The following is a 23,972-nucleotide window of genomic DNA, read 5'->3' on the forward strand; positions in this document are numbered from 1 at the left end:
TGTGCTTTCAGTTGTGGAACCATTATCGCTATCACTAAATCACTCAATTGCTCCTGAATCGCGCGATGACGAAGGAAGAATGTGAAAGAAAAATTAAATCAATATTCGCGTAAACGAAAACAAGTGAAAAGAGAATGATGCATTAATTGAAAAGAAATATTTTTTTGTGAAGTGAGCACTTGCAACCATTAAAATCAAAGTTAGTTCTAGGCTAAACTTGATGTGAACACTGGAAAAACTGTTATAGAAATAGACATATGAGGAAAGCCTTTTTTGTAAATCCTTGTCATCCTTTCGGCGAGTGTTTTTTCAATACGCTTCCACGTGAAAAAAAAATCTATGAAGCGTTGAGCTTTGGTCGATAAGCTGTAAAAATTTGGATCATTTAAACATTTGGAATACTTTGAACAGCTGAAAACATCCATAAGGTTAGCATTACTAGGTACTAACACCATATTTAAATATAGTGCTGGTAGTCATATATGCAAAATCAGTTTAGTATTGACATATCGATACACTTGATGTTTTGATTTGAAGATGGACTGAAAAACACTAGATACTGCACGAAGTTATAGTTTTCTCTATTGAAAACTATGTACTCCCACGTAAGCATTGAGGCGTTTTCCTTCTGCTCCCAGTGCAGTGGTGGAGTGTTTTTGCATCGATTATAGATCATGGAATAATGCTGCTCATCGTTATATTTTATTTTTCACGACCTTGGCTTGACTGCTTAGTTGATTTGTGATATCGATTTTTGCCAATAACCCATCAGTCATTGTAATCATTACGATGTTTGTTGTGTACCAAATCTAATTATTACTGTTTACTGTTGACCTAAAATTTGGCTTTCCAACTTTTTTTGATTCCATCGTAAACTGAAAACAAATTAGATTTTTCTGCATGATCTAATTTTAAAAGAATTGTGATGTTCGATTTTTCATTTTGAAACCAAATAAACATGCCCTGGATTATAAGTAAATTATAAAGAATAAATTGCGGTTAAATTATAAGAATAATTTGAGGTTGAAACTAGGAGCGAGTCATTCTTGATATTTGTTTTTGCCACGAAGCAAGTTTTGTACATATTGCGCATACGTTAGTCAAATATCAATTACTGTCAGTGTACTCATAATATCTCAGTACACACTAATCGCCGAGGAAAATGTTAGGAAATTTTCAGAATTTCCTATATCAAACATATACGTATTTGCAAATGCACTGAGGACTTTTTCTATGCGGTATTTTTTATGCGGTTTTTTTATGCGAAGTTTCAGAGTTATGCGAATTTCGAGGGATTTGCGGTTTCCTTTCTGCGTTTTTTATGCGAAGTTTCAGAGCTATGCGATTTTTTATGCGGTACGTAAACTCGCATAAAAAAAGACTTCAGTGTATATGAGGAATATTAGGTGATGAGAACAGTAACCGCCGCGGAATTGAAAAAAAAATTTTTTTAATTTTTTTTGTTTTATTTAATGCAATTCTTTTTTGTTTCAATTATAGTGGTTTCAACTTTAAGGTCATTCTCCTCTTCGGATCAGAAAAATTTTCTGACCCTATATGCGGAAATTATTTATGTTAAAAACCGTTATAAGGGTTAGATTCATGCGGTAAACGAGTTACGACGCGTTACTTTTAAGGAAGTGTTACGAAGTGTTATATATATCGCTCTTTTGTAAGTTATACGTGTTACGTTACATGTGTTACTTTTTGTGAGCTATGGCGTTATGGAACGTTACAAATCGAAAGCTCTTTAGCTTTCAAAAAAGTAACGCATGTAACGCTTCGTTACGTCTATAACTTCCAAAAAAGTACTGCATGTAACACATATAACTAACAATGTAATGTAATGTAAAGCTTCGTAACGCCTATAACCTCCAAAAGAGTAACGCTTCGTAACGCCTATAGCTTACTAAAGAGTAACGCTCCGTAACGCTTATAACTGGCAAAACAGTAACACATGTAACACCTATAACTTACAAACAAAGTAACGCATGTAACTCTTCATTATGTCTATAACTTACAAAATGTAACGCCAACAACTTACAAAAACGTAACTCCTTTAATTTACAAAAAAGTAACACTTCGTAACGCCTGTAACTTACAAAAAAGTAACGCTTCGTAACGCCTATAATTTACAAAAGAACGACGCATATAACACTTCGTAACACCTATAAATTCCTTAAAAGTAACGCGTCGTAGCTTGTTTACCGCAACAATCTAACCCCTATAACGGTTTTTAATATTCCTAATTTCCACAAAATAACTAATATGATTTGTAACCCTCAATTTAAGCAATTTCGTGCGTTGGCGTACTTTTCTCGATCGAATGGTTTTTCTGAGTCCAAAGTACGCACGATTCCCTGCCAAAATACGTCTATGAATATCTCTGCTGGTGCCATTATCGGCGGTCACCAGTGAGCCCAAATACACGAACTCGTCAACCACCTCGATATCATCACCGTCTATCATTATTCGTGGTGGGAGGCATTGTGTTTCTTCTCTAGAGCCTCGTCCTCTCATGTATTTTGTTTTTGACGCATTTATGGCCAGTCCGATACGCCTAGCTTCAGCTTTCAGTCCGATCAGACCCTGTCAGCTTGGAGCGATCTCAATCTTCAGTTCAGCAACGCCATCGCACGGCGTCTCATTCAACATGTCATGTCAATTGTATGGGTGCGCAGTGCTGCTATTTTGGCGCGTACGAATTTGACATTTCTCTCCCCTACTTCTATGTACGTGATTCGATGCGGACTCGCCTGAGGGCGCCATGGTCGCAAAAAAGGATGTTGCCAAAGATTTGTTCGGGAAATGTGAGAGCTGGATATCTTGTTAATATGATGTCTTTGGTCAATATCGTCAGCGAAGCCAAAAAGTTGTACGGACTTTCGGAAGATCGTGCCACTCGTGTCGATTCTTGCTCTGAATTGGTCTGCTCACATTGACTTCAGGATTAAAAGATGACTTGCATGGCTTTCGGCCAATGCAGACGAGCTTTTGGAAAATCATGGGGACTCAAACCCAGATACATTCATTGGATCTACACAACTATCGTTAGACAAATTTAACATACGTATGTCTTGTATGGTGGCAGAAAAGAGAAGTTGCGACAATTTAGTCAAAACTAAATCATCTCCAAAGGCTGGTCCTAATGGCGATGGCAGGAGCATTCACGACAACTCCTACTGCTGCCCTAGAGGTGCTACTGTGCATTAAACCATTACACGTGTTCCTCAAACAAAAAGCATTATCTTGGGCATACCGTCTTAAGATTACAGGGCTTTGGAACAGTAACCAATTAGATTATGCTACCAGCCACACTCGCTTGTGGTCTCAAATGGTTACGTGGGATGAGTATTTACTCGCTTCTAGTGACCTAACTCTCACATGCAGTTTTCCTTTAAAAATATTCAATGTGAGCTATCCTCTTCGTGAGGAATGGTTGACTGGTTATTTGGAACGACAACTTGATGAACACATAGTTTGTGATACGGACGGTTCTCTGTTAAATGGCCGTGCTGGTGTCTACTGTCTTGAAATGAGGCTAGAGCAGTCTTATTCACTTGGTAAATACTGCTGTGTTCCAAGCGGAAATCTACGCGATTCTGTGTGGAATAAAATCGGCACTTCAGCAGAGGATCTGTGGTAAACGAATTTATTTTTGTTCCGACAGTCAGGCAGCTTTAAAAGCACTCAGTTCGAATGACTCACGGTCGAATCTAGTGATCGCATGTCGAACTCAAGTTGAAGACCTTAGCATCTCAAATGCAGTTTACTTTTATGGGTACCCGGCCATTCTGGTATTACTGGAAATGAATGGGCTGATGAGTTGGCTAGAGCTGGTGCAACGAATGATTTCGTTTGTCCGGAACCGGCTTTACCACTTTAAACTAGTTGGATAAAGCACAAGATTTGTTCTTGGCTGCATCCAAACATGCCAGCAAAAGGATATTCTTTCGTTTCTCACCCAATGTGATAAGGAGCTATAGTCAGAAAGGGTTCATCGTTCTTCCTGGAGTGAATAAATCCTTTCTGTATTCACCTTAAATAGGGTTTAGCAGATTGTTTGGCATCCTTTATGGGGTACCGAATGTACTTCTGCTCGTACATACTGCGAATCGTACTGCATTCTTCCGGGAGTGCAGAATGATGTCGCTTTTGTAAAATCTCTAAATCCTTTCGGGGGGTTGGAGGTTTTATTAACTGTGCATCGTTCATCAGAAAGAACGCACATAGTAACAAATCTAAATAGGTTTTACAGCAGACTGTTCAGGACCTCGTAGAGGTTTAGAATTTACTTCTGCTTCCACTAAATGTGATCCCCAGCAGATTGTTCAGCATCCCTTAGGGGTACAGAATTTACTTCTGCTTTTTTGTGTTTTTGGGTCGTCAATTTTTCCCGTCCTCCTAGTTCAAATCTTACCATTTCCCTTCAATCCTTCCCAAGAGGAAAGAATCGGAGGGAGAGTATATCGGGAAAATGATGCTAAAAACAAATTGATGGCAAGGCACAAATCTCCAAATATCAAGGGGAACGTGCTATTTGAGCCAATTTGTTCTGATTCCTGATTCCTGAACCCTTCTCCTATATCGAACTAAGATAGGCTACCCAACAAACTAAAAGTTCAGATAGAAGGTAATGACATGGCTTAAGCAGCTTATGAAGTTTATTAATAACATTTTGAGCAGCTCGTTTTTTTCGAGTAACTATCTACTTAGCTTCTATGTAGCTATTGTTTAGCTTCTATGCAAAGAGAAAGTTGCTCTGTACTTTCAAGTTGCGAAATGTACTAAGAGTGAGCAGCAAGAAAGTTGATGTTTTAAATAACTGAAGAGCTTTTGGTTGCTTGGGTCAAGAGTTACATCGTAAAGACTGTCCCAGAAAGTATGGACGCACTTTGATTTCGCTGTAAATAATTCATATTTATATTTAAATATAATATTTAAATTTTATTCGATATACTGATTATATTAGACTACAACAACAGAATATTATTCTCAACATTTGCTACTTAGCCATTGTAGACTAGCTGGCGCACCTTCTTGCGAACGTTCCTCATTAAATTCCGTACAGACTTCTTGGCGACAAGTTTTGACACTTTTTTTCAATCTTTTTCGAACTGTTGAATGGTTTCAGCTGCCGAGACATGTTTCCTAAGATGTGCCTTCGTTAATGCCCAAAATTCCTCAATTGGTCGAAGTTGTGGGCAATTTGGTGGATTCATGTCTTTTGGGACGAAAGTGACATATTTGGTAGTATACCATTCTACCGTTGAGTAGTGGCAAGAAGCAAAATCTGGCCAGAAGACAACAGGATCCTTGTGGCTTCGAATCATGGGTAGAGGTCGTTTTTGTAAACATTCCTTGATGTATATTTCGCTGTTCATTGAAGCAGTGGTGATGAAGAGTTTCGAAATCTTACCGTAGCTACAAATTGCTTGCCAGACCATAGCATTCTTACCAAATTTTTCGACTTCAATCGATGTCTCGGACTGGTTTAACACTTGCCCTCCTCGCATCGTATAATGTTGTGGTCCCGGCAAGGATTTGTAATCGAGTTTCACGTAGGTTTCGTCGTCCATGATTATGCAGTTCAAATTTCCAGCAAGAATCGTATTGTACAGCTTTCGAACCCTCGGCCTGATCGATGCTTCTTGTTTCGGACTACGTTTTGGTTGTTTCTGCTTCTTATAGGTTCGAAGATTCAAACGTTCTTTAGCACGAAGAACAGTTGACTTCGAAGTGACCACTTTTTGGGCCACAACCCGAACTGATACCTCCTTTTTGCTCGAACGCCTTCAGTATACGTTTATCCAACTGAGGGTTAGCAGGACCTTTTTTTCGACCCGTTTTCGGTTTATCCTCAAAGGTGTTATATCTTTCTCAGTGACAGTCCGCGTTCTGTGCACTATTTGTACACAATTTTTCGACGTTGTTCTGCTGAAAGTCCTCGCTTTTCGAAACAAACTAATGAAAACGAATAAACAAATGCAGAAGTGATTAGAGAAGAGTGCAAACAGCAGGATGCAGCCATAAAAATTGACCGATTCTGAACCATTGCGAAATGGCAGCGGTTTTTGGTTGCGTCCATACTTTCTGGGACAGTCTTTATGAAACTGTAATGCTGTTAACGTGTATTCGATGACCACACTGATCAAATAATTTGCGTAGCTCCGAAGCATTTAAGTTAAATCAAATACAAATCATAATACTTCTATATCCCTTAGCCTTTTTCATTGAAACACAATGTTGAGTTATTTTGTTACTTTATTCATACCCTAATATGGTTTTAATATTAGTTCACTTCTCTAACTTCAGCCTAGTAATCAAAATGCCCATTGTGAACATTTTGAAAAGAGCATCCAGTTACATTCTTGGTAGCGACGAAGACGGCGAAGAGATTAACGAAATGGTATATGAAGATAACGAAGTACTGTTCTGTAAGAACAACATTTGCGTCCATCCTCCTGCCGTTGTTCGTCAAGAATCGGACGTTTTGCACTATCCGGGCTATTTAACAGTCACCACCAAAACCTTCATCGATCAGTATAACAACGCTAAACGGCCGACCTTATTCCTCACGTGGATCCCAAACTCCACTCTAAGAAAATGTCCATCAACGGTGGAAAATATCTCATTTTTCCGGAATAGTAATTTGAGTGAAAATAAACTGAAGCTACATCAGCAGGAGGAACAGAAGCTACAGCTATTGCAAACTCAAAAGGATTTTTCTAATCATTCCAATGCCGTCAAAAGTGATACTGTACTTCCGAAGACAGAGAAAACTGGAGAGAATCCATTCACAGCCGCATTAAGAATTGCCAACACAAATCCATTTCTAGAACCGTATAATGACACCATCGCGCAAAATTCCACTGATTCCAAATCGATGAACTGCTCGGATTATTCCGAAACAATCAGTATAAGTTCAAGCTCGGATAAGGCGAGCCTATGCAACAGTGCCGAATACAGCCGCGAAGATATACACGACGACGAGGAAGATGAAGGGATCATCACTTCGGAAACTCACATGTCTACAAGTGCAACGGAGGAAACGACTGAAGAACAGGAGTTAAAAACCGAGTTGCAACCACTGATTGAAACAGAAGAAACTAAAGCCAACAGTATGGTTAAGGTGTTACCGACGCAAACTTCGCTCACATCTGTTAACATAACGATCGCGAGTCCGCATATACAAAATGTTGACATTTCACCGGCGGAAGCAGCACTGTCACAGAATGAACGTTTCATGCGATCGCTATCGATTTCGTCCAACGACGAGAACAACCCCAACTGGATGTCTCCCGAACTACTGGCGTACAAGCACAACTTGTCCTTTCCGGAAAGCGCATCCGCCTCGCCAATCATAAGTAGAAAGACTCAGCTCAAATGTAGAAGGTAACGATTTGTATTTTTATATTCTGTAATATTACAAACGTTCGATTCCAGATTTTCAGTTGATCTAAGCCAGATGCGGGCTTTACGTTTATTTTTTAATGATGAAAACTGCACTTCTGGCCAGCTGGTAATTGCTTCGCGCGAGTCGCAGTATAAGATTCTTCACTTCCATCATGGAGGCTTGGATCATTTAGCACAAGTGCTGCATCAGTGGCATTGCTTATTACACAACATCAAGCTGGCACCAGGTTTGCTCATTTCTCATTTTGACACTTGTTCAAAATCAAAAGCTTAAAGTTCTTGCAGGTCAGGATGAACCAAATCTTCCCTATCGACAGTTTATGGTATGCCGTCCTGAGGTTCGAAAGTCCGAACTACATCCGGAGGAAGGTAAAGTCAGTAAGATAACTACCGATTACTTCTACGGTACACTGTTGAACGAAAAAGGGCAAATCGAGGACGATCTCCAGCTTCGCAAATGTGTCTTCTTTGGTGGCCTGGAGAAAAGCTTACGCAAAACGGTATGGCCGTTCTTGTTGCACTGTTACAGTACAAGCTCTACCTTCGAAGATCGAGCTGCTCTGGCGGAGATTCGGCGACAGGAGTACGAGGAGATCACAAGACGGCGACTGTACTCGATGTCCCCCGAAGCTCAGGCACAATTCTGGCGTACGGTTCAGTGTGTCATCGAAAGGGATGTAGTCCGCACAGATCGTGGTAATCCGTTTTTCGCCGGTGAGGACAATCCCAACATCGATACCATGAAGAATATTTTGCTGAACTATGCTTTCTATAACCCGGGAATGTCGTAAGTGATTTCATTTGAACATCTGGTGATTGATACGTAATTGTCTGCTTATTATTCAGATATACACAAGGGATGAGCGATTTATTGGCACCAGTGCTGTGCGAAATTAAAAGCGAATCGGAGACATTCTGGTGCTTCGTTGGTCTTATGCAACGGGCTATATTTGTGTGTACGCCTACTGATAACGATATTGATCGTAATTTGGTAAGTAGTAGAAGGGTCAGGGTCATTCCGCCGAAAGCCGTTTTGTCGAGTCGAAACGAAATAGACTTAAAACCATGCAAATGAACGGTACTGATCTTCAAATGTTATTTCCGATTTCTCGACATGTTATACTGATATTCGGTTTTTGTAAATTACCGTGTTTACCAGCAATTGGTCACTTTGCTGAAATCAACAAATTAATGATATCAATTTACCGGTATCTCAGTAAACAGCTTTTAGATAACCGCAATTAGGTGATTCATAATGGTAGCCTATTTTCTTCAGTGCAAAACTAAGCGATATAAATAATTGCATGCACTCAGAAAAATAGTATGGTAACTGTTACTATATAGAAGGCCAACTTGACCATGAGCGTATAGTGGTTTTCAGCCGACTATGAAATCAGATGATTTCAACAATGGTCAAGTTCATGCTTACTATGAATGGTATCGGCTCTAGAATAGTAATATTGAACAGTGTATTGTATGAATAACTAATACGATTGAGATGGTTAGCCTAACCATGACCGAATATTTTTTTACATTGTAGTTCTTGCTATAACCAGAGTCATGGTATTTTTGACATTTCACTTCTAGTTATTTTGAAACTAAAAGCAGTGGTTGATTCAACAATGCTGAAGATTAGCAAAACATGAGCTAATGTTGAAAAGTTATATGAATTTTAATTCTAAAATAAGAAAACCAAAATAATTTCATTAAACTCTATTTTATTTTCGCATCAAATCAAATGATAATATACCTGGTGAAATATTGCTTAGCAGGAATTGGCAGCAGGAAAGAAATTATTAGTCATGTCCGGATGCAAACCTCGATACCCACCTGCGATTTTCCGTGGGATTCGAGCGAATTGAATCCGGGAATCAAATGATAATCTTCCTTTTCATCAATTGCTTGATGTTGTTTCTACAGCGACCGATAATGAATAATAAACCGTATACGAGATGTTGATTTCACTGGAAAACATAACAGTTGCCGGAAAAACTGTTGAAAAATTGAATTTCAACCTAGGAAACTAGTAAGGCTACAAACTTTACCTACCTGCAAGACTTACCAAAGTACACAGTCACAATATAGAATATTTAGTTCTAATCCATCACTGATGTGTTACCCATGTACGAAATTTTCTGCTAAATTGTAACTTTATGTGACAATAACAGTACACCCGCTCATTGACAATTTGTATAGTCAGCTCAAATGAAAAACATAGTCGGTTAAAAACACTATACGATAATGTGCTTACTACATACATTCTGTTGATATGGACTACATGAATAGTGTTTTCAAACTTCATAATTTCTTTTAAACCATATATCTATTTATGGTAACATTATTATACTGTGGACATATTCACATGGTAGCAATAACTATTTAGCTCCTCATATATATCAAGGCTCGAGAGCAATTTCACCTTACTATAAATTGTGATTTTAACTATTTGTTCTTATATTTGAGATGACTACCATTGTCAGGATGACCATGCCAGAAAAGTCATAAATACAAATAGTTTAGTCGTAGTCTTTGTTGTCTAGTAATTTATACAATACAGATGGTGAATAGTCATATATCATGATTATTGCTACTATTTAAGCGTATAGTTGAAATGACAATGGAAAACAGGCTACGGTTACTATGGTATTTTGCTCAGTGTGTGTTCATATGTTGAATCAGTTGCAACCAGTGGTGTATCAAAAAGGGGAGGGGAGGAGGGAGGTGGGTGAACGATGAGGGTGACAAGCTAATCCTTGGGACCTTTTTTTGTCGTGAATACGACTTACTTTACTATGGGACGCCTTTTCAAAATTAGTTATATGGAAGAATGGGCAGAACTTAATCGTGAATATCTCGACTTGTATTAACGGCAGCAACATAATTCTTTCACTATTTCATCAAAAATATGGTCAGGAATTTAGGATAATATTTTGAGCAGTGTGAGATAATCACAAACAACTCAAAAATTAAGTTATAAAAGGTGAACCGTGGTCGAAAGTCAATAATTTCTTCTTGTGTGTTGGATGAAAGCAGACGTCGGGGCGAGAAGACGTATTCAAACAGCGGCATCGGAGAGCGCACCTTCTGCGTGGTTAAAAACCTCAAATGCCTTCCAGTCGTCAAGGCGCGAAGACGCATTAAACCAGTTTCGCATCATTTGGCACTGCGAGCGGATGTGTCGGTTTGTTCGCAAAGCTAGTTTCAATTCAAGCAAGAAAGATCGTTCGAGATAAAAGTTCCGAACTGTGCTAAATATCGTACACGGAAAGAAATCCGTTACTGCTGTTATGATTAGAAAATCATGAAACCAATCATTTTAACTTATCATGAGATCATGAGCAATAACTCTTCAGCCATGAAAATTAATCATGGTTCGAAAATGCGTTACTTGAAGAATGCATTTCTTTCGAGCTCGTAACTTTAATTTTCCACCCGGATATCACTTTGAACCCTCTACCTCAAGTGATGTGAGAGATTAATAGATTAATGGTGGAGCAAAAAGCATACATTGAAAAGCAATACCTACTGAAAATATTTACTTGATTCTGAAGCATGTTATTTAATAATCGTGTTGTTTTACCCACCGGCTGATAGAGAATTAAGCATAACATAAAAATAAAGATAATGAACCGAAACTTGACATCATAAGAGACTAAGCTACGGCTACGCTTTCCATTTGACAAACATCAATGTTGCTAGGATAATATTCCGAGAGCTAGCGTTTAATTCGATTGTGAATTTGGAACACCATCTAAGTAAAATCAGAAAAATATTTTGTTCAATCACTTTGATTAATTTTTTTCATAGATATAACAACAAAAGCTGTATTGATGCGCCTAAATATTATGAATAAGTCGATTTTTTTTGGAAGAATTCGAGTTTCTTTTGAAAAGGTTTGATTCACTCATGTTTTTTCATGCAGTTCGTTTAAGTGTTTAAATTCTGAAACACGAAAACAAAACTAAAGTAATGAATGCAAGTAAACACGTTATCTCTTGTGTCGTCGTTTTTCAAAAACAGAATATATTCATTTTAAAAGAAATTTTTTTTTCGTCGTGCTTTTCACTGAATTTATATTGCAAAAATGACCATCTTTGCAAAAATCACACATAACGCCTGAATTTATGTTGCAAAAATTACCATCGTAGCAGAAACACGTCTGAAGTAATACCCAACAACTTCAAGTGCGTTACGTTTAAATTTCATAGAAATCAGTCCGAATGGATCATTATCCGAGAAATTTTAATCATGGTGTATTGTCATAACATGAAAATATATTATTTTCCCCAAATCATGACTCGTTTTGCTCATTTCAAGAATCGGAATTTTGCCTGTATAGAGAATTCCACAATTTGGTCGTTCTAAAAGGCAGAAATGAATCCTGTACATCATCTTGATAGTTTCTTTCAATGAAATATGTAAATCTGAAATGAGATAATCGACGTCAAAAATCGTTTAAAATTTTAGTAGTAAAAATGGGGAAAGTTTCGCAATTCACACAATCGATCAACTATCAATTCGAATTCGAAAGTGCAAAGAAATCGTGTCAGTTTTATTCGTATTCACGACATCCAGTTATGTCTCTGACATTACACACCCGTACTTTTTGCTCGCCCAAGTCTTGTTTTTTTTTTGCTCACTGAAACAATGATGGGGACGGAAAATCAATGTTTTATTGAGTCATTAATTTCGTTGTTGCCGGAATATAATTGTTTGTGGAAAATCAAATTATGTTCCCTACTGTAAATGACATCCATTCTAATGTGTATATGTTTTACAGTATTTTCTTCATCGTATATAAAGTTTATGTTTATTCCATTTCAAGCCTATCAGTTCTTCCGCCAACATAATGTAGAAATCAATAAATCTATGATTTTAGTTTGAACTGGAATGTTTATTTTATATTTAAAATTCTATTTGATTTAACTGCTTAAAATCTCGCATGCATGGACACCGATAACTTCGGTAATTTCTTTCCAAAAGCGACGAAGATCTCCGTAATTTATAGTCTTCTCCAAACCAAAAATGCAAATGCAAATTACCTGTCAAATGAATAATACTGAGAATCTCAGTTGTTTTAATGTATGCCGAAATGGCGAAATTTTGCCGAGATAGTACCTATTAGCTCTCTCCGGACAGTACCAGCCTAGATGCCGTGTGGAATCCGACGGAAAAAACTGAACCAAGAATAGATCCACTGGGTTCCTGCTTCCATGTCCTAAAAGGCGACAATTGCATGAGTTTCTTTTTTCTTTCAGTTATCAGATATATTCAATGTTCCACTTCTGATTACTCTATTTTACTAAATTATCTCTTCATTCAATCTATCAATTTCCGTCTAGCTTCGGAGAAAAGTTTTAATCGGAAAGTTTCCTTCTTCCATGTTATTGATTGTCTTTCAGGATTATAAATTGAATGATAAAAATTAACTATTGCGCAAATCCGTTGATATTACAAAGTTAATAACAGAAATAACATAAATCGGTATGTTGAATGCATAGTAAAAAAAAAATTTGATTTAATATTTCAAACAAATAAATTATATTTTTCTCGGTAGCCGGCTGTCCAGATCAACCAATATAACCAATAAATAATTTTAATAAATAATTAAAATAATAAAGCGGAAATAATAAAGAATCAAGACGCGCGTGAAATCTGTTGACATTTATTTGGTGATTTAAAATTGTTTTATAAAAAATTTTATAATCTGTCACTACAATGAATCAACTATTTTGTCTAAATCCTATTCACTCGTTTATTTTGTAGCAGGTAATTTCTTTTAGAAAAAATAGGGAAGTTTTTATTCTTAACGCGATAGTATTGCAAATTATTCTTCAGTATCCTAGGAAAAGAACTGTGAATCAAGACTTCCCGGGACTTCAATATAGGATATTGTTGAAACGTTCACTCGGAAAGTCAGTGAGTTTAGTGGTGCATCTGAGCATCTTGAAACCGGAACATAATGAGTCGCGCGCGAATACTACCAATACTGAAATTTTTACTAACAAATATCCTTCTCCCGTGACACTTGTGGAGTGCGCAGTAGTATATACGGCCTCTAGTAACAACAAATGTTGGATTAACATCCTTTCCCATTTCTTAGACGATCTACGTTCGGGCCTGGCCGGTGCCGGTACTGATCAATGAATTCTGGGATTACCAGAAGATGTACATTGAAGGATGATTCACCAGTCCCGGGTCGGATCATCTAGAAACTCCCTGTACAATTTCAGCTAATCCCGATCAGTAACGGAGGGGCAACCAGGGGTGGTCGCTCAAGCTCAAGCTCACCAGCATCACCATCATCGTAATATCATCGGAGACTCTTCCTCTCTTTCGATTATCTCTTTGGCGATATTCCTGTGGGTGAAAATTCGTCATCGAGTTTCGCTGACACAAAAAATCACTTCAAAGTTTTGTGTATACCTGTTTCATGAATAAAAAACTTGGAAAGGATTTTTTCAATCACTGATTTTTTTTAGAAAATCTTGAACTGATTTTTCACGAGTGAATAAAATGAACTTTTTCTGATCATGATTTTTCCAACACTGAGTGTATGTAAGGATATTCTACTTATAACCAATATAACCGTACTAATAACTAACCGTGAGTGATCAATCAGACCTTAGTTTAATCGTGAATACGTGACTGTTAGATTAGATAGTAAACATATTACTGTTGTGAAACTTCGAATGATTTGTGACTAACTAATTCAATAGAATTCAAAAGCAATCCCGGAAATGACAAGGATTTTATCTGTTATTTCAAACCGAAAAAACTTCATCTATAAATTGGGTTAACGAATATTTGACATAAATTATAATACGATTTCAGAACAATTATATCATTTTACGAAACAGCTTTCGGTGAAATGACTCGCTTCCATAGTAAAACGAGTTCGTATTCGATATGTTTGTTAATTATTTATCATAAAAGTTCTAATTCTATAAAATTAATCACAACGCGCTTCCTTCAGAGTTTCCAATAGTGGAGACGCATAGTATTTACTTTATCTTCATAATAAGTTATATGATAATTAGGGTTTTTACCGTCACTGCTAACCTCAATCTAATAAACACATTTTGACAGTTCAGCGGTACTGTTTGTAAACAGACTTTTTTTTGTTTGTCTGTTGACAAACGGATGAAACCGTTCACGGTCCATATCGCCTAAATAGAGTTTAAAAACATTTGTTAACGATTCGATACGGTTCGTTTCAAAGATTCAATAAATAAAAGTGGCTAATTGTGAAGTGTAAAGATGATTGTTTGAGATATGTTCCTCGATTTTGTTTAAGCTTGTTTGTAAACAGTACCGCTGAACTGTCAAGGATGAATTTTTGTTCATTTGTGACGTCACGATGAAAAGTCACAGTTCAACAGCTCCACTATTAGGCTTTTTACCGTCACTGCTAACCTCAATCAAATGAACACATTTTGACAGTTCAGCAGTACTGTTTGTAAACATAGATTTTTTTGTTTGACTGTTGAGAAATTGTATGAGGCCATTTACGGTCCATATCGCCTAAATAAAGTATTGAAACATTTGCTCACGATTTGATACGGTTTGTTTTTGAGATTTATTAAATAAAAGTGACTAGTTGCAAAGTGTAAAGATGATTGTTTGAAATGTGTTCTTCGATTTTTGTTTAAGCTTGTTTGTAAACAGTACCGCTGAACTGTCAAGGATGAATTTTTGTTCATTCGTGACGTCACGATAAAAAATTCAATATACTTCTCCTTCCAGTGCTACCTGAGGGAATTGATACGACTAATGGTTCCTAGCTTCTACAAACACATGCAGAAGCACACAGATGCCATGGAATTGCTGTTTTGCCACCGCTGGATTCTACTGTGGGTTTAATCTACATATTATTGTGATACTGATTTAATCAATTGCTATTTTAGTTGTTTCAAACGAGAATTCACTGAAGCGGTAGCGATTCGCATGTGGGAAGCGTGTTGGTCCAACTATCTGACTGATTACTTCCACCTGTTTCTCTGTCTGGCTATTGTTGCTGTTTATGCTGATGATGTTATTGCTCAAGATCTGCGCACAGACGAAATGCTATTGCACTTCAGTTCACTGGGTGAGTGTGGGTGTGTGTGTATGTAAAACGCGATTCACATTCACGGCAACGGAACGTCAGGATTAGTTTAAGAAATCCTAATGAAAACATGAACCGACAACGTTTTGACGTACACACGTGTGAATGTGTTCATATTGAAAGTAGTTTACTAATCTTGACGGACGGTCACGTTCCGTTGACGTTGGTGGAAGCTGACCAATCATCTGAATCGCACAATGCCGCACAAATTCTTCTGACAATATTTCAATTCCCTACAGCTATGTACATGGACGGACAGTTGATACTTCGCAAAGCACGTGGTCTGCTTCATCAGTTTCGGCTATTCCCAAAGATACCTTGTACACTATCCGGACTGTGTAAGCGATGTGGGCCCGGTATGTGGGACTCAGGACATCATCCATCGATCGAATGTATCGGCCACCTGGATCATGAAACGTGCGCACTGGCAGTAGATTAAGTAGTGGCAGTTTGACCGCATTATCACAGAAGTAGGACAAGATCTGAAAAACGTAAGCTTTATTTTACACAATTAGTTGAACTGTTAGAACAGCAATCAAAAAGAAAGATATAGCTAGGAATATTTGTTGCAAAATTAACTTTCGCCAGTTTATTTACAATGCTTGTTCTGTAAGAGGCGGGTGAAGAACTGATGTGCAGATATTTGACTGTACAACGAAAATATTTAACAATTGATAACGTGTATCATAAGTTACTATATTAGTAAGTCCTAAAAAAAGACACAATTCACGATGCGATATATTACTACACTAGCATAAAGTATTACTAACTAACGCATTCTGCAGAAAAAAGAACAACTCAATCAATCGCATACAGGCACATAACAACAAGAACAATAAGGAAATAGATGACAAACTATGCTTTGTGATTAGTAATTTTCGTACATTTAACACTTTCGCTATCACACAATCAACTATCAATAAATCAGTAACTCAGATGTCGGGAAAAATGTTGGATTGCGTCGTTTGGAACTTTTAATGGAATGGTTAATTTTTTTATTATTTTACAATAGCAAACGATATAGATGTCATATATTTTGGCTTGAAGCTCGAACCATGTAATGTAATTTTATCTCGAATCGCAGAACACTTTTCGCTTTGAGCCGAGACTAACCTAGCTCCGACCCTGTCAAAACCATACATTGGACAGCAGTTAGGGTTGCAATTGGGTTCGGTGTAGCTTCAAGCGATAGCTTTTACAGAAAGATTTTATTATACAGAAAATCTCTTTTTTTGTATGTCATCACATATGATGATTATGACGAAGAGAATAGCATCGAAATTTTCTATTCTCCCCGGCGGCATCGTCCCACTTTATTTTTCGATAATTTCTTCAGTGCAGATTAAAAGATGGTGGTGGTTTTTAGTTATTCCACCCCCTGGGACTAAATGATGGGCTAGATGGCGCAACAACAAAGACGCTAGTAGGTATTTGTTTATATGTTAGTCCAACGGATTTGGCTTTCTCTGACTGCTGGTTCATACGAATGTCACCTTTTTGCCTTTCTCATATAGAAAGGCTATGCAATCGCTGTGAAAACCGACTTTACAACCGAGTGTCATATACCATTCGACTCAGTTCGTCGAGATCACAAAATGCCTGTGTGTGTATGTATATATGTGTGCATGTGACAAATAATGTCACTCAATTTTCTCAGAGATGACTGAACTTTTCACAAACTTAGAATCAAATGAAAGGTCTTAAGGTCCTAAACAAAGTTCCTGAGTTTCATTTGGATCCGACTTCCGGTTCCGGAATTACAGGGTGATATGCACCAAAAATAGAAAAATAACCACACAAGTTTCTCAGAGATGGCTGATCCGATTTTGACAAACTTAGATGAAAATGAAAGGCCTTATGGCCTCATACAATTTTATAGAATTTCATTTGGATTCGACTTCCGGTTCCGGAATTACAAAAAAATGTGTGTAAATTTATTTAAAAATGCGCACTCGATTTTCTCGGAAATTTCTCAAGTGATTTCCACAAACTGAGAAGAAAATAAAAAGTCTTAAAATTCTTTAAAAAGTCTCCGAAAAGTTGATCCAGATCCGACTTCTGGTTCCGGTATTACAGTGCGATTAGTGAAAATTTTCAATTTTCTTACTTCTAAATTCATCTAGTTGACAGATCTTGTTGATTAGTGAATAGATAAAACTACTTTGGGACTACTAGAAAATCTGCAAAAATGGAACTCACTTCGATTTCTCAGCAACGGTTAAGCCGATTTTAACAAATCATGATTTAGATAAAAGCTCTCATTGTCTTTAAATATACTGTGTAATTTCATCGTGATTCAACTTCCGGTTTCGAAGTTATAGGGCGATGAGTGTCGAAACATTCAAATCTTCATTCAAAATGACAATGCAAAACTAGTACGCGACGGTGCGTACGGCTTTGCTCAATTCGCAGCGTGCTTTGTTCAATTTAGTGTAGCGTGCAGGATTGCCACATTAAAATTCAGGTGAAAAAAATGTGAATTTCTATTTCTTTTATTCAATTTGTATCTACTTGTTAGTGTAATTACAAGATCATGATAACGATGCTTTTCTATAAAAATACACACATTACCTTTCTCATATAGAAAGTTTATGCAACAACTTAAAAAATTGATTAGTGAAAATTGGCCCAGCGGTCTATATCATTCGACACAGTTAATCAAGCTGAGCAATATATGTGTGAGTGTATGTCAAATATTGTCACTCATAAAATAAAAAATCTCGTAGTCCCACAGGTTGCTATTAAATTTCACACCGTCATTTAGAGCGACGATTTTTGATGTACTCAATCCCACTAGAAAATGAAGTGTTTAACACATGTAACAGTTCGGCTGAAAAGTTCGTATCGTTTAATAGAAACACACATTTTTTCGTTTTTAATATTCAACATAATTGCCATCAGAGGCGATACAGCGATTATAGCGATCTTCCAACTTTTCGATACCATTTTTGTAGTACGATTTGTCCTTTGCCTCAAAATAGGACTCAGTTTCATCGATTACCTCTTCATTGCTTCTAATTTTTTTACCAGCGAGCATTCTCTTGAGGTCTGAGAACAGGAAAAAGTCACTGAGGGCCAAATCTGGAGAATAATGGTTTTCATCGACTTGTGACACGGTGCATTGTCTTGATGAAACAAAACTTTTTTCTTCTACAAATGAGGCCGTTTTTTTTAAATTTCGTCCTTCAAACGCTCTAATAACGCTATATAATAGTCGCTATTGATGGTTTTTCCCTTTTCAAGGTAGTCGATGAAAATTATACCATGCGAATCCCAAAATACAGACGCCATAAACTTACCGGCCAATTGTTGAGTCTTTCCACGCTTTGGGTTCGGTTCATCGCGTGCAGTCAACTCAGCTGACTGTCGATTGGACTCCGGAGTGAAGTGATGGAGCCATGTTTCGTCCATTGTTATATATCAACGAAAAAAATCGGTTTTATTTCGATATAACAGCTCCAAACACTGCTCAGAATCATCAATTCGTTGTTGTTTTTGATCGATTGTGAGCTCACGCGGCACCCATTTTGCACAAAGCTTTCTCATATCCAAATATTCGTGAATAATATGTCCAACACGTTCCTTTGATATCTTTAGGGTGTCAGCTATCTCGGTCAACTTCACTTTACGGTCATTGAAAATCATTTTGTGGATTTTTTTCACGTTTTCATCGGTAACAGCCTCTTTTGGACGTCCACTGCGTTCATCGTCTTCGGTGCTCATATGATCAGTACGAAATTTTGCAAACCACTTACGAATTGTTGCTTCACCCGGTGCAGAGCCTGGATAACACTCATCAAGCCATTTTTTGGTATCGGCGGCACTTTTTTTCATCAAAAAGTAGTGTTTCATCAACACACAAAATTCCTTTTTTTCCATATTTTTCACAATAACAAAAGTAGCTTCACTCAAAATGCAATATCTCACAAACTAATAATCAGACAGCTGTCAAATTTATACACGTATCTTTTGAAGGTTGGTACTAACTGAAAATGGTATGGATTTAATTCTAGTGGCGCCCTCTCATAGAAACGATACGAACTTTTCAGCCGATCTGTTAGTTCGATTCAATAGCAAATCACATCCAAAGGAAAAACACATCGAACCCAAGTGGAAAATAATCTAATCTTGCATCTTAGTGAATTTGCACATGAAATCCTTAAACAAATCGCTTTGATTATGTATTGAAATGAAAAAGCATATTAAATTGAAGTGCTGTTTACAAATTAATCGATCGTGCAAATTTTTATCAGTATACTTCGATCAGCCCCCAGTCACGACGCCATCTTGATGAGATTAAAATCGGTACTTCAAAATCAGCTGATGGCAACGTAAACAAACAATGCAATCGATTACTTTGTTCATTACACGAAAATTAGAGATTTATGGCACTTCCGGTGAAACCCTCAACGAGTGAACACGTCGTATCGTGTTAGTGCGGTGCAAATTCGAGTATTTCGCGAGAAAGAAAGGATTTTCATCCGTACTTCGGTGACTCCACGTTGTCACATAGCGAGGGTTTCACTTGTAGTCCAGTGAAAAGAAAGTCCATTGGACTATAAACGAAAACTAACTGGCAATATAGCTAAATCGCTGTGCCATCAATCGGCGTCATCTCAAGTGAGGTGACGCCACCAGAAGTGAAGAAGAAGAAGAAGAAGAAGAGGAGATTCATGGGTCGATTCTCTCACAATAGCCTGTCGGTTTACCTAGAATACCGTAGATAGTGTTTTGGGACATGAAGTAGAAGTAATTTTCACAATTTGAGAGTCGCAACGAGTATCAGAACATCGCGGTGTTTGGTGCCCGAAACCTCCGAAACACAAGAGGCTCAACGTAATCGGTGTACTTTCAAACAGCTGGTGCTAACATATCGGTGTCATATGGCTGACTCCGATGCAGCTACTCAGAGCCGTCACAGGGGAATTGAATGAATGTATTCGGTTGGTCGTCAACGAAACAAAAACAGCACATAATTTCTAAGGACATATTCAGTAGTATTTTAGTTCTAGATGCATAATTTATGCCAGTTACAAAATTTAAATCTGGATTTTATAACAAGAAAAACGGCATCGTAGACCAGTTTTAAATTTGACAGAAGAACTGGTCGAATAAATAAAACTAGAACGGCTTTCTGGGGATACGTTTGTTCCAGTTTCTGTTCTATTTTAGAACTTCCATATAGAACTTCTAGCTGCTGAATTTGCTCTAATAATTTTCGTGTTTTGTATGCTGTAGTAATATTGCATCAAATAGCCGTTCTTCGTCCGCAATTCCCAAATCGTTTTGTATATCCAAACAAAATTCATTGGTAGTTTATGAAATATTTTTGAGAATTTGATGTGTGTCCCACTTCAGACTCTTTGGGCTGCTACGTAGGGAACATCTGGAACCGGTGAATCGAAGCAATTGGATGTGTATTAACAAGATATCCAGCTCTCACATTTCCCGAACAAATTATTGGCAACATCCTTTTTTGCGAGTATGACGCCCTTAGTTCGAGTTCGCATCGGATCTTGTACATAGAAGTAGGGGAGAGAAATGACAAATTCGGGCGCGCCAAAATATCAGCATTGCGCACTCATACAATGGGCATGATATGTTGAATGTGATGCCGTGCGATGGCGTTGCTGAACTGAAGATTGATTTCGCTTTAAGCTGACAGGGTCTGATGTATGTTAGGTTTCTCTCCATTTATGTTGAAAATCAAAATTCCTTTGGGGACGGGTATAGTGTGATGGGTAAGTCGATGCCTTTCACGCAGCCCGCCTGGGTTCGATTCCCAACCCCGCACATAGGGTCAGAAAGTTTTTCTGGCCCGAAGAGGTGAATGACCTTAAGGTTAAAACCTCTATAATCGAAACAAAAAAAAAATTCCTTTTGGCTCTCAGCGCTTAAAGAAGTGTAATTTTCAAGCCGATACAAAACGCCGGAATACTAAGTCGAATATTTTAAAATCATTAGAATTGTAATATCACAAATACCGATCCTATCACTATTATTCATTTAAATTTAATTGCAGTTGAATCAATCCGACCGGACACAAAGTGAGTTTCATTTCGAACTCTTCTGACCGATAATTCTGGAACTTCCAGAACCGGGTATTGTAAATCAATAAGGCAATACACATTTTTTGTTGCTAAATGTCGGCAAAATAATTGCATATGAATTTACAAAAAAATATAAATTACATTACTTATGTTTCAAGTAGGTGCAATTCTGACTAATCGCCGATTGTCGAATATCTTGGTTGACATGTGCATAGAGAACAGACATCCAAGTAGTGATTTCAATGTGTGTAAGAAATGTACCGGTTGTTTTAAAAAGCAATCACCAAGTAGCAATTCTCCTGTAGAGTCGCTTCGAGCAGCCCAGCAGTTGCTTATGGGCTCTTGCATTCGAGCTTCCATACAATGCTTGCAAAGTGGTACACACCGGTGATTTTTAACGGATTTTCACTTGTATGCTTTAACCATAAATCAAATAAACATAAATTTCCCAGTGTAATACTAATGTAGTTGAGCAACCCGTGACAGCAAAAGCACCGTCTGGTGGAGAATGGGTGCGTAAATGCTCCTAAAATGCATGCATAAAGTTGCCTGCGCATTTAACAAAACCACAGTAGCTAGTGGAAAAAAGTACACCCGTTTCTCACTAGAGGTGCTGTTAGTGTAACCGTACAGTCGGAAATCTATGTTTATTTGATTTATGGCTTTAACACAGATTTTTGAAAAAGTTTGTACTAGCTTGGATGTCTGTTCTCTGTGACATGTCGTTGAAGTTCTTCGGCATTACCTATAATGACTTCCCTACAGTGAAAGTTGGATCTGGAAGGAGCTTTCTATAAATAATCTACAATAATTTTAGTTATAATACTTACTGGATAGATCGTAGACTCTCACGTCTTCCTGTTGGACTAATTCCATTTTTTCTAATGGCCACTGGAAATTTTCAGAAATAATCAGAAAATTGTGTGTTACCGATCTGTCGCAGTATTTTACTATATCGAACTCAAGAATTGGATTTAAGTGTGTAGGTACTTCGGTTATTCTATTTGGTGCACATTTTCGCAGGTTTGTACCCTTACGCATAGTGGCAAAAATAGTTATAATTATTTCATACATTTTCTTTGTATGTCAATCACATTATTGAGTTAACTAGACTACTAATAAATTGACTACGTTGTGTTTACGATTAAAAAATTATTTCTGATTTTTTCACGACAAACCCAAATTTTCACGAAATTTCACAGGGCAGGTGTTTCGGGACTGTTGTAGACAACATTTACTTCAACGATGTCAATTTCGCTTTCGAGGGTCGTCGTATATAATTTACCGACGTCAAGATATCCTATAACATACAGAGAATTGCTGTCAAAATAATCCTACCCTAGAATGACATAGAACAGCATGGTATGATAAAAAATGAGCGTGTAAACAATTGTGGTTATAGGTCGAGTTTGAGAATCTAATTACAATCAAGGTTACGTCGCGGTCATACAAAAGAATTTTGAATTCATATATCTCGCTGAACTGGAAACTGAGTTACTGTACTAAATCCAATGTAGAAAATATCTAGTCGATCTAACCTAGTAAAACCTGAACATTCAATAGATGGAAAATAATGTTGAATAGCCCCAATTTAAATTAATAGTAACAATAGAAGCGCAAGCCGTATCGAACAAACATATTGAACAAAAAACAACAAAAGTAGAAAATTAATCAAAGAATTCAAAACAAAATAGCCCTAGTGACATATTCGCAAAGATGCCCAGTAATATAAAAATTGTTGATGTTACGAACTATTTACACAAATTTTATAATACAAATTCTAATAGTTGTGTATGTACTATTCGGCAAAAAGTTTTAACACAAAGTTATCTCAATTGATTTCAAAGAATGGAAATGTTGCAACAACAGCAAAACGATACATAAAACAGCTCAGGACTTGAACACTGCGTGCTGCGCAGTACAATTTGCTGCAGAGACTAAGCAATTCGGATGGTTTCGGCTGTGTCATGATCAATGTCCGCGAGGCATACTTACAGAACACTACCGCCTAGCATGCATTGCCCACTCGTTCATTGCACCTGAATACAATTTAATTAGTATTCACAACATTATTAAACCAAAAAAATTAAGCGATAGGTTTACAAAATCATACAGCTTGTCATCGCTTTATTTTGCGTCATAAAAAGATCGTAATAAAGATAAAAAACAACATTGTAGAAATAACAAATGAAATTAAGACGGTATTAGTCGGATGTAATATAAACCTTAACTAAAATGGAATTATGCAACGTGATCAAATAATGTATTGTTTTACCAAAGCGAAACACAGCAAACAAGTGTAATTATATACCTGATAGGGAAATTAAAACATGTATTAGATATCTTGTAAAAGAATACTGCTTCGAATAAAAGTCTGTCAGACGTAAAACTAATCCAAT

At 37.2% G+C, this 23,972-nt stretch overlaps 1 protein-coding gene across 4 annotated transcripts; it reads left to right on the forward strand.

Moving 5' to 3' along the window:
- On the forward strand, positions 1 to 23,966 carry LOC131436147 (TBC1 domain family member 16). Of its 4 annotated transcripts, none has more exons than XM_058604672.1 (8): positions 1 to 442; positions 6,316 to 7,395; positions 7,447 to 7,643; positions 7,702 to 8,203; positions 8,263 to 8,407; positions 15,163 to 15,269; positions 15,324 to 15,505; positions 15,763 to 23,966. In XM_058604672.1, the coding sequence occupies exons 2-8, from the start codon at positions 6,329 to 6,331 to the stop codon at positions 15,960 to 15,962; spliced, it is 2,400 nt and encodes a 799-aa protein (XP_058460655.1). In that variant the 5' UTR covers positions 1 to 442; positions 6,316 to 6,328; the 3' UTR covers positions 15,963 to 23,966. The 4 variants fall into 4 exon arrangements, with proteins under 4 accessions (XP_058460655.1, XP_058460654.1, XP_058460653.1 ...); XM_058604671.1 differs by having other exon boundaries at positions 1 to 428; positions 6,297 to 7,395; XM_058604670.1 differs by having other exon boundaries at positions 1 to 428.
- The last annotated feature ends 6 nt before the right edge of the window (positions 23,967 to 23,972 follow it).

This window comes from Malaya genurostris, chromosome 3, assembly GCF_030247185.1.
Source record: "Malaya genurostris strain Urasoe2022 chromosome 3, Malgen_1.1, whole genome shotgun sequence".
In the NCBI taxonomy this organism is placed as follows: Eukaryota; Metazoa; Arthropoda; class Insecta; order Diptera; family Culicidae; genus Malaya; species Malaya genurostris.

What these genes read in the sequence shown, in the direction of transcription:
- LOC131436147 (XM_058604672.1), top strand. Translation starts at nt 6,329, where the DNA reads ATGCCCATTGTGAACATTTTGAAAAGAGCATCCAGTTACATTCTTGGT. An exon ending in ACTCAGCTCAAATGTAGAAG is followed by an intron (nt 7,396 to 7,446) that starts GTAACGATTTGT and finishes GTTCGATTCCAG; the next exon opens with ATTTTCAGTTGATCTAAGCC. An exon ending in TTCTATAACCCGGGAATGTC is followed by an intron (nt 8,204 to 8,262) that starts GTAAGTGATTTC and finishes CTTATTATTCAG; the next exon opens with ATATACACAAGGGATGAGCG.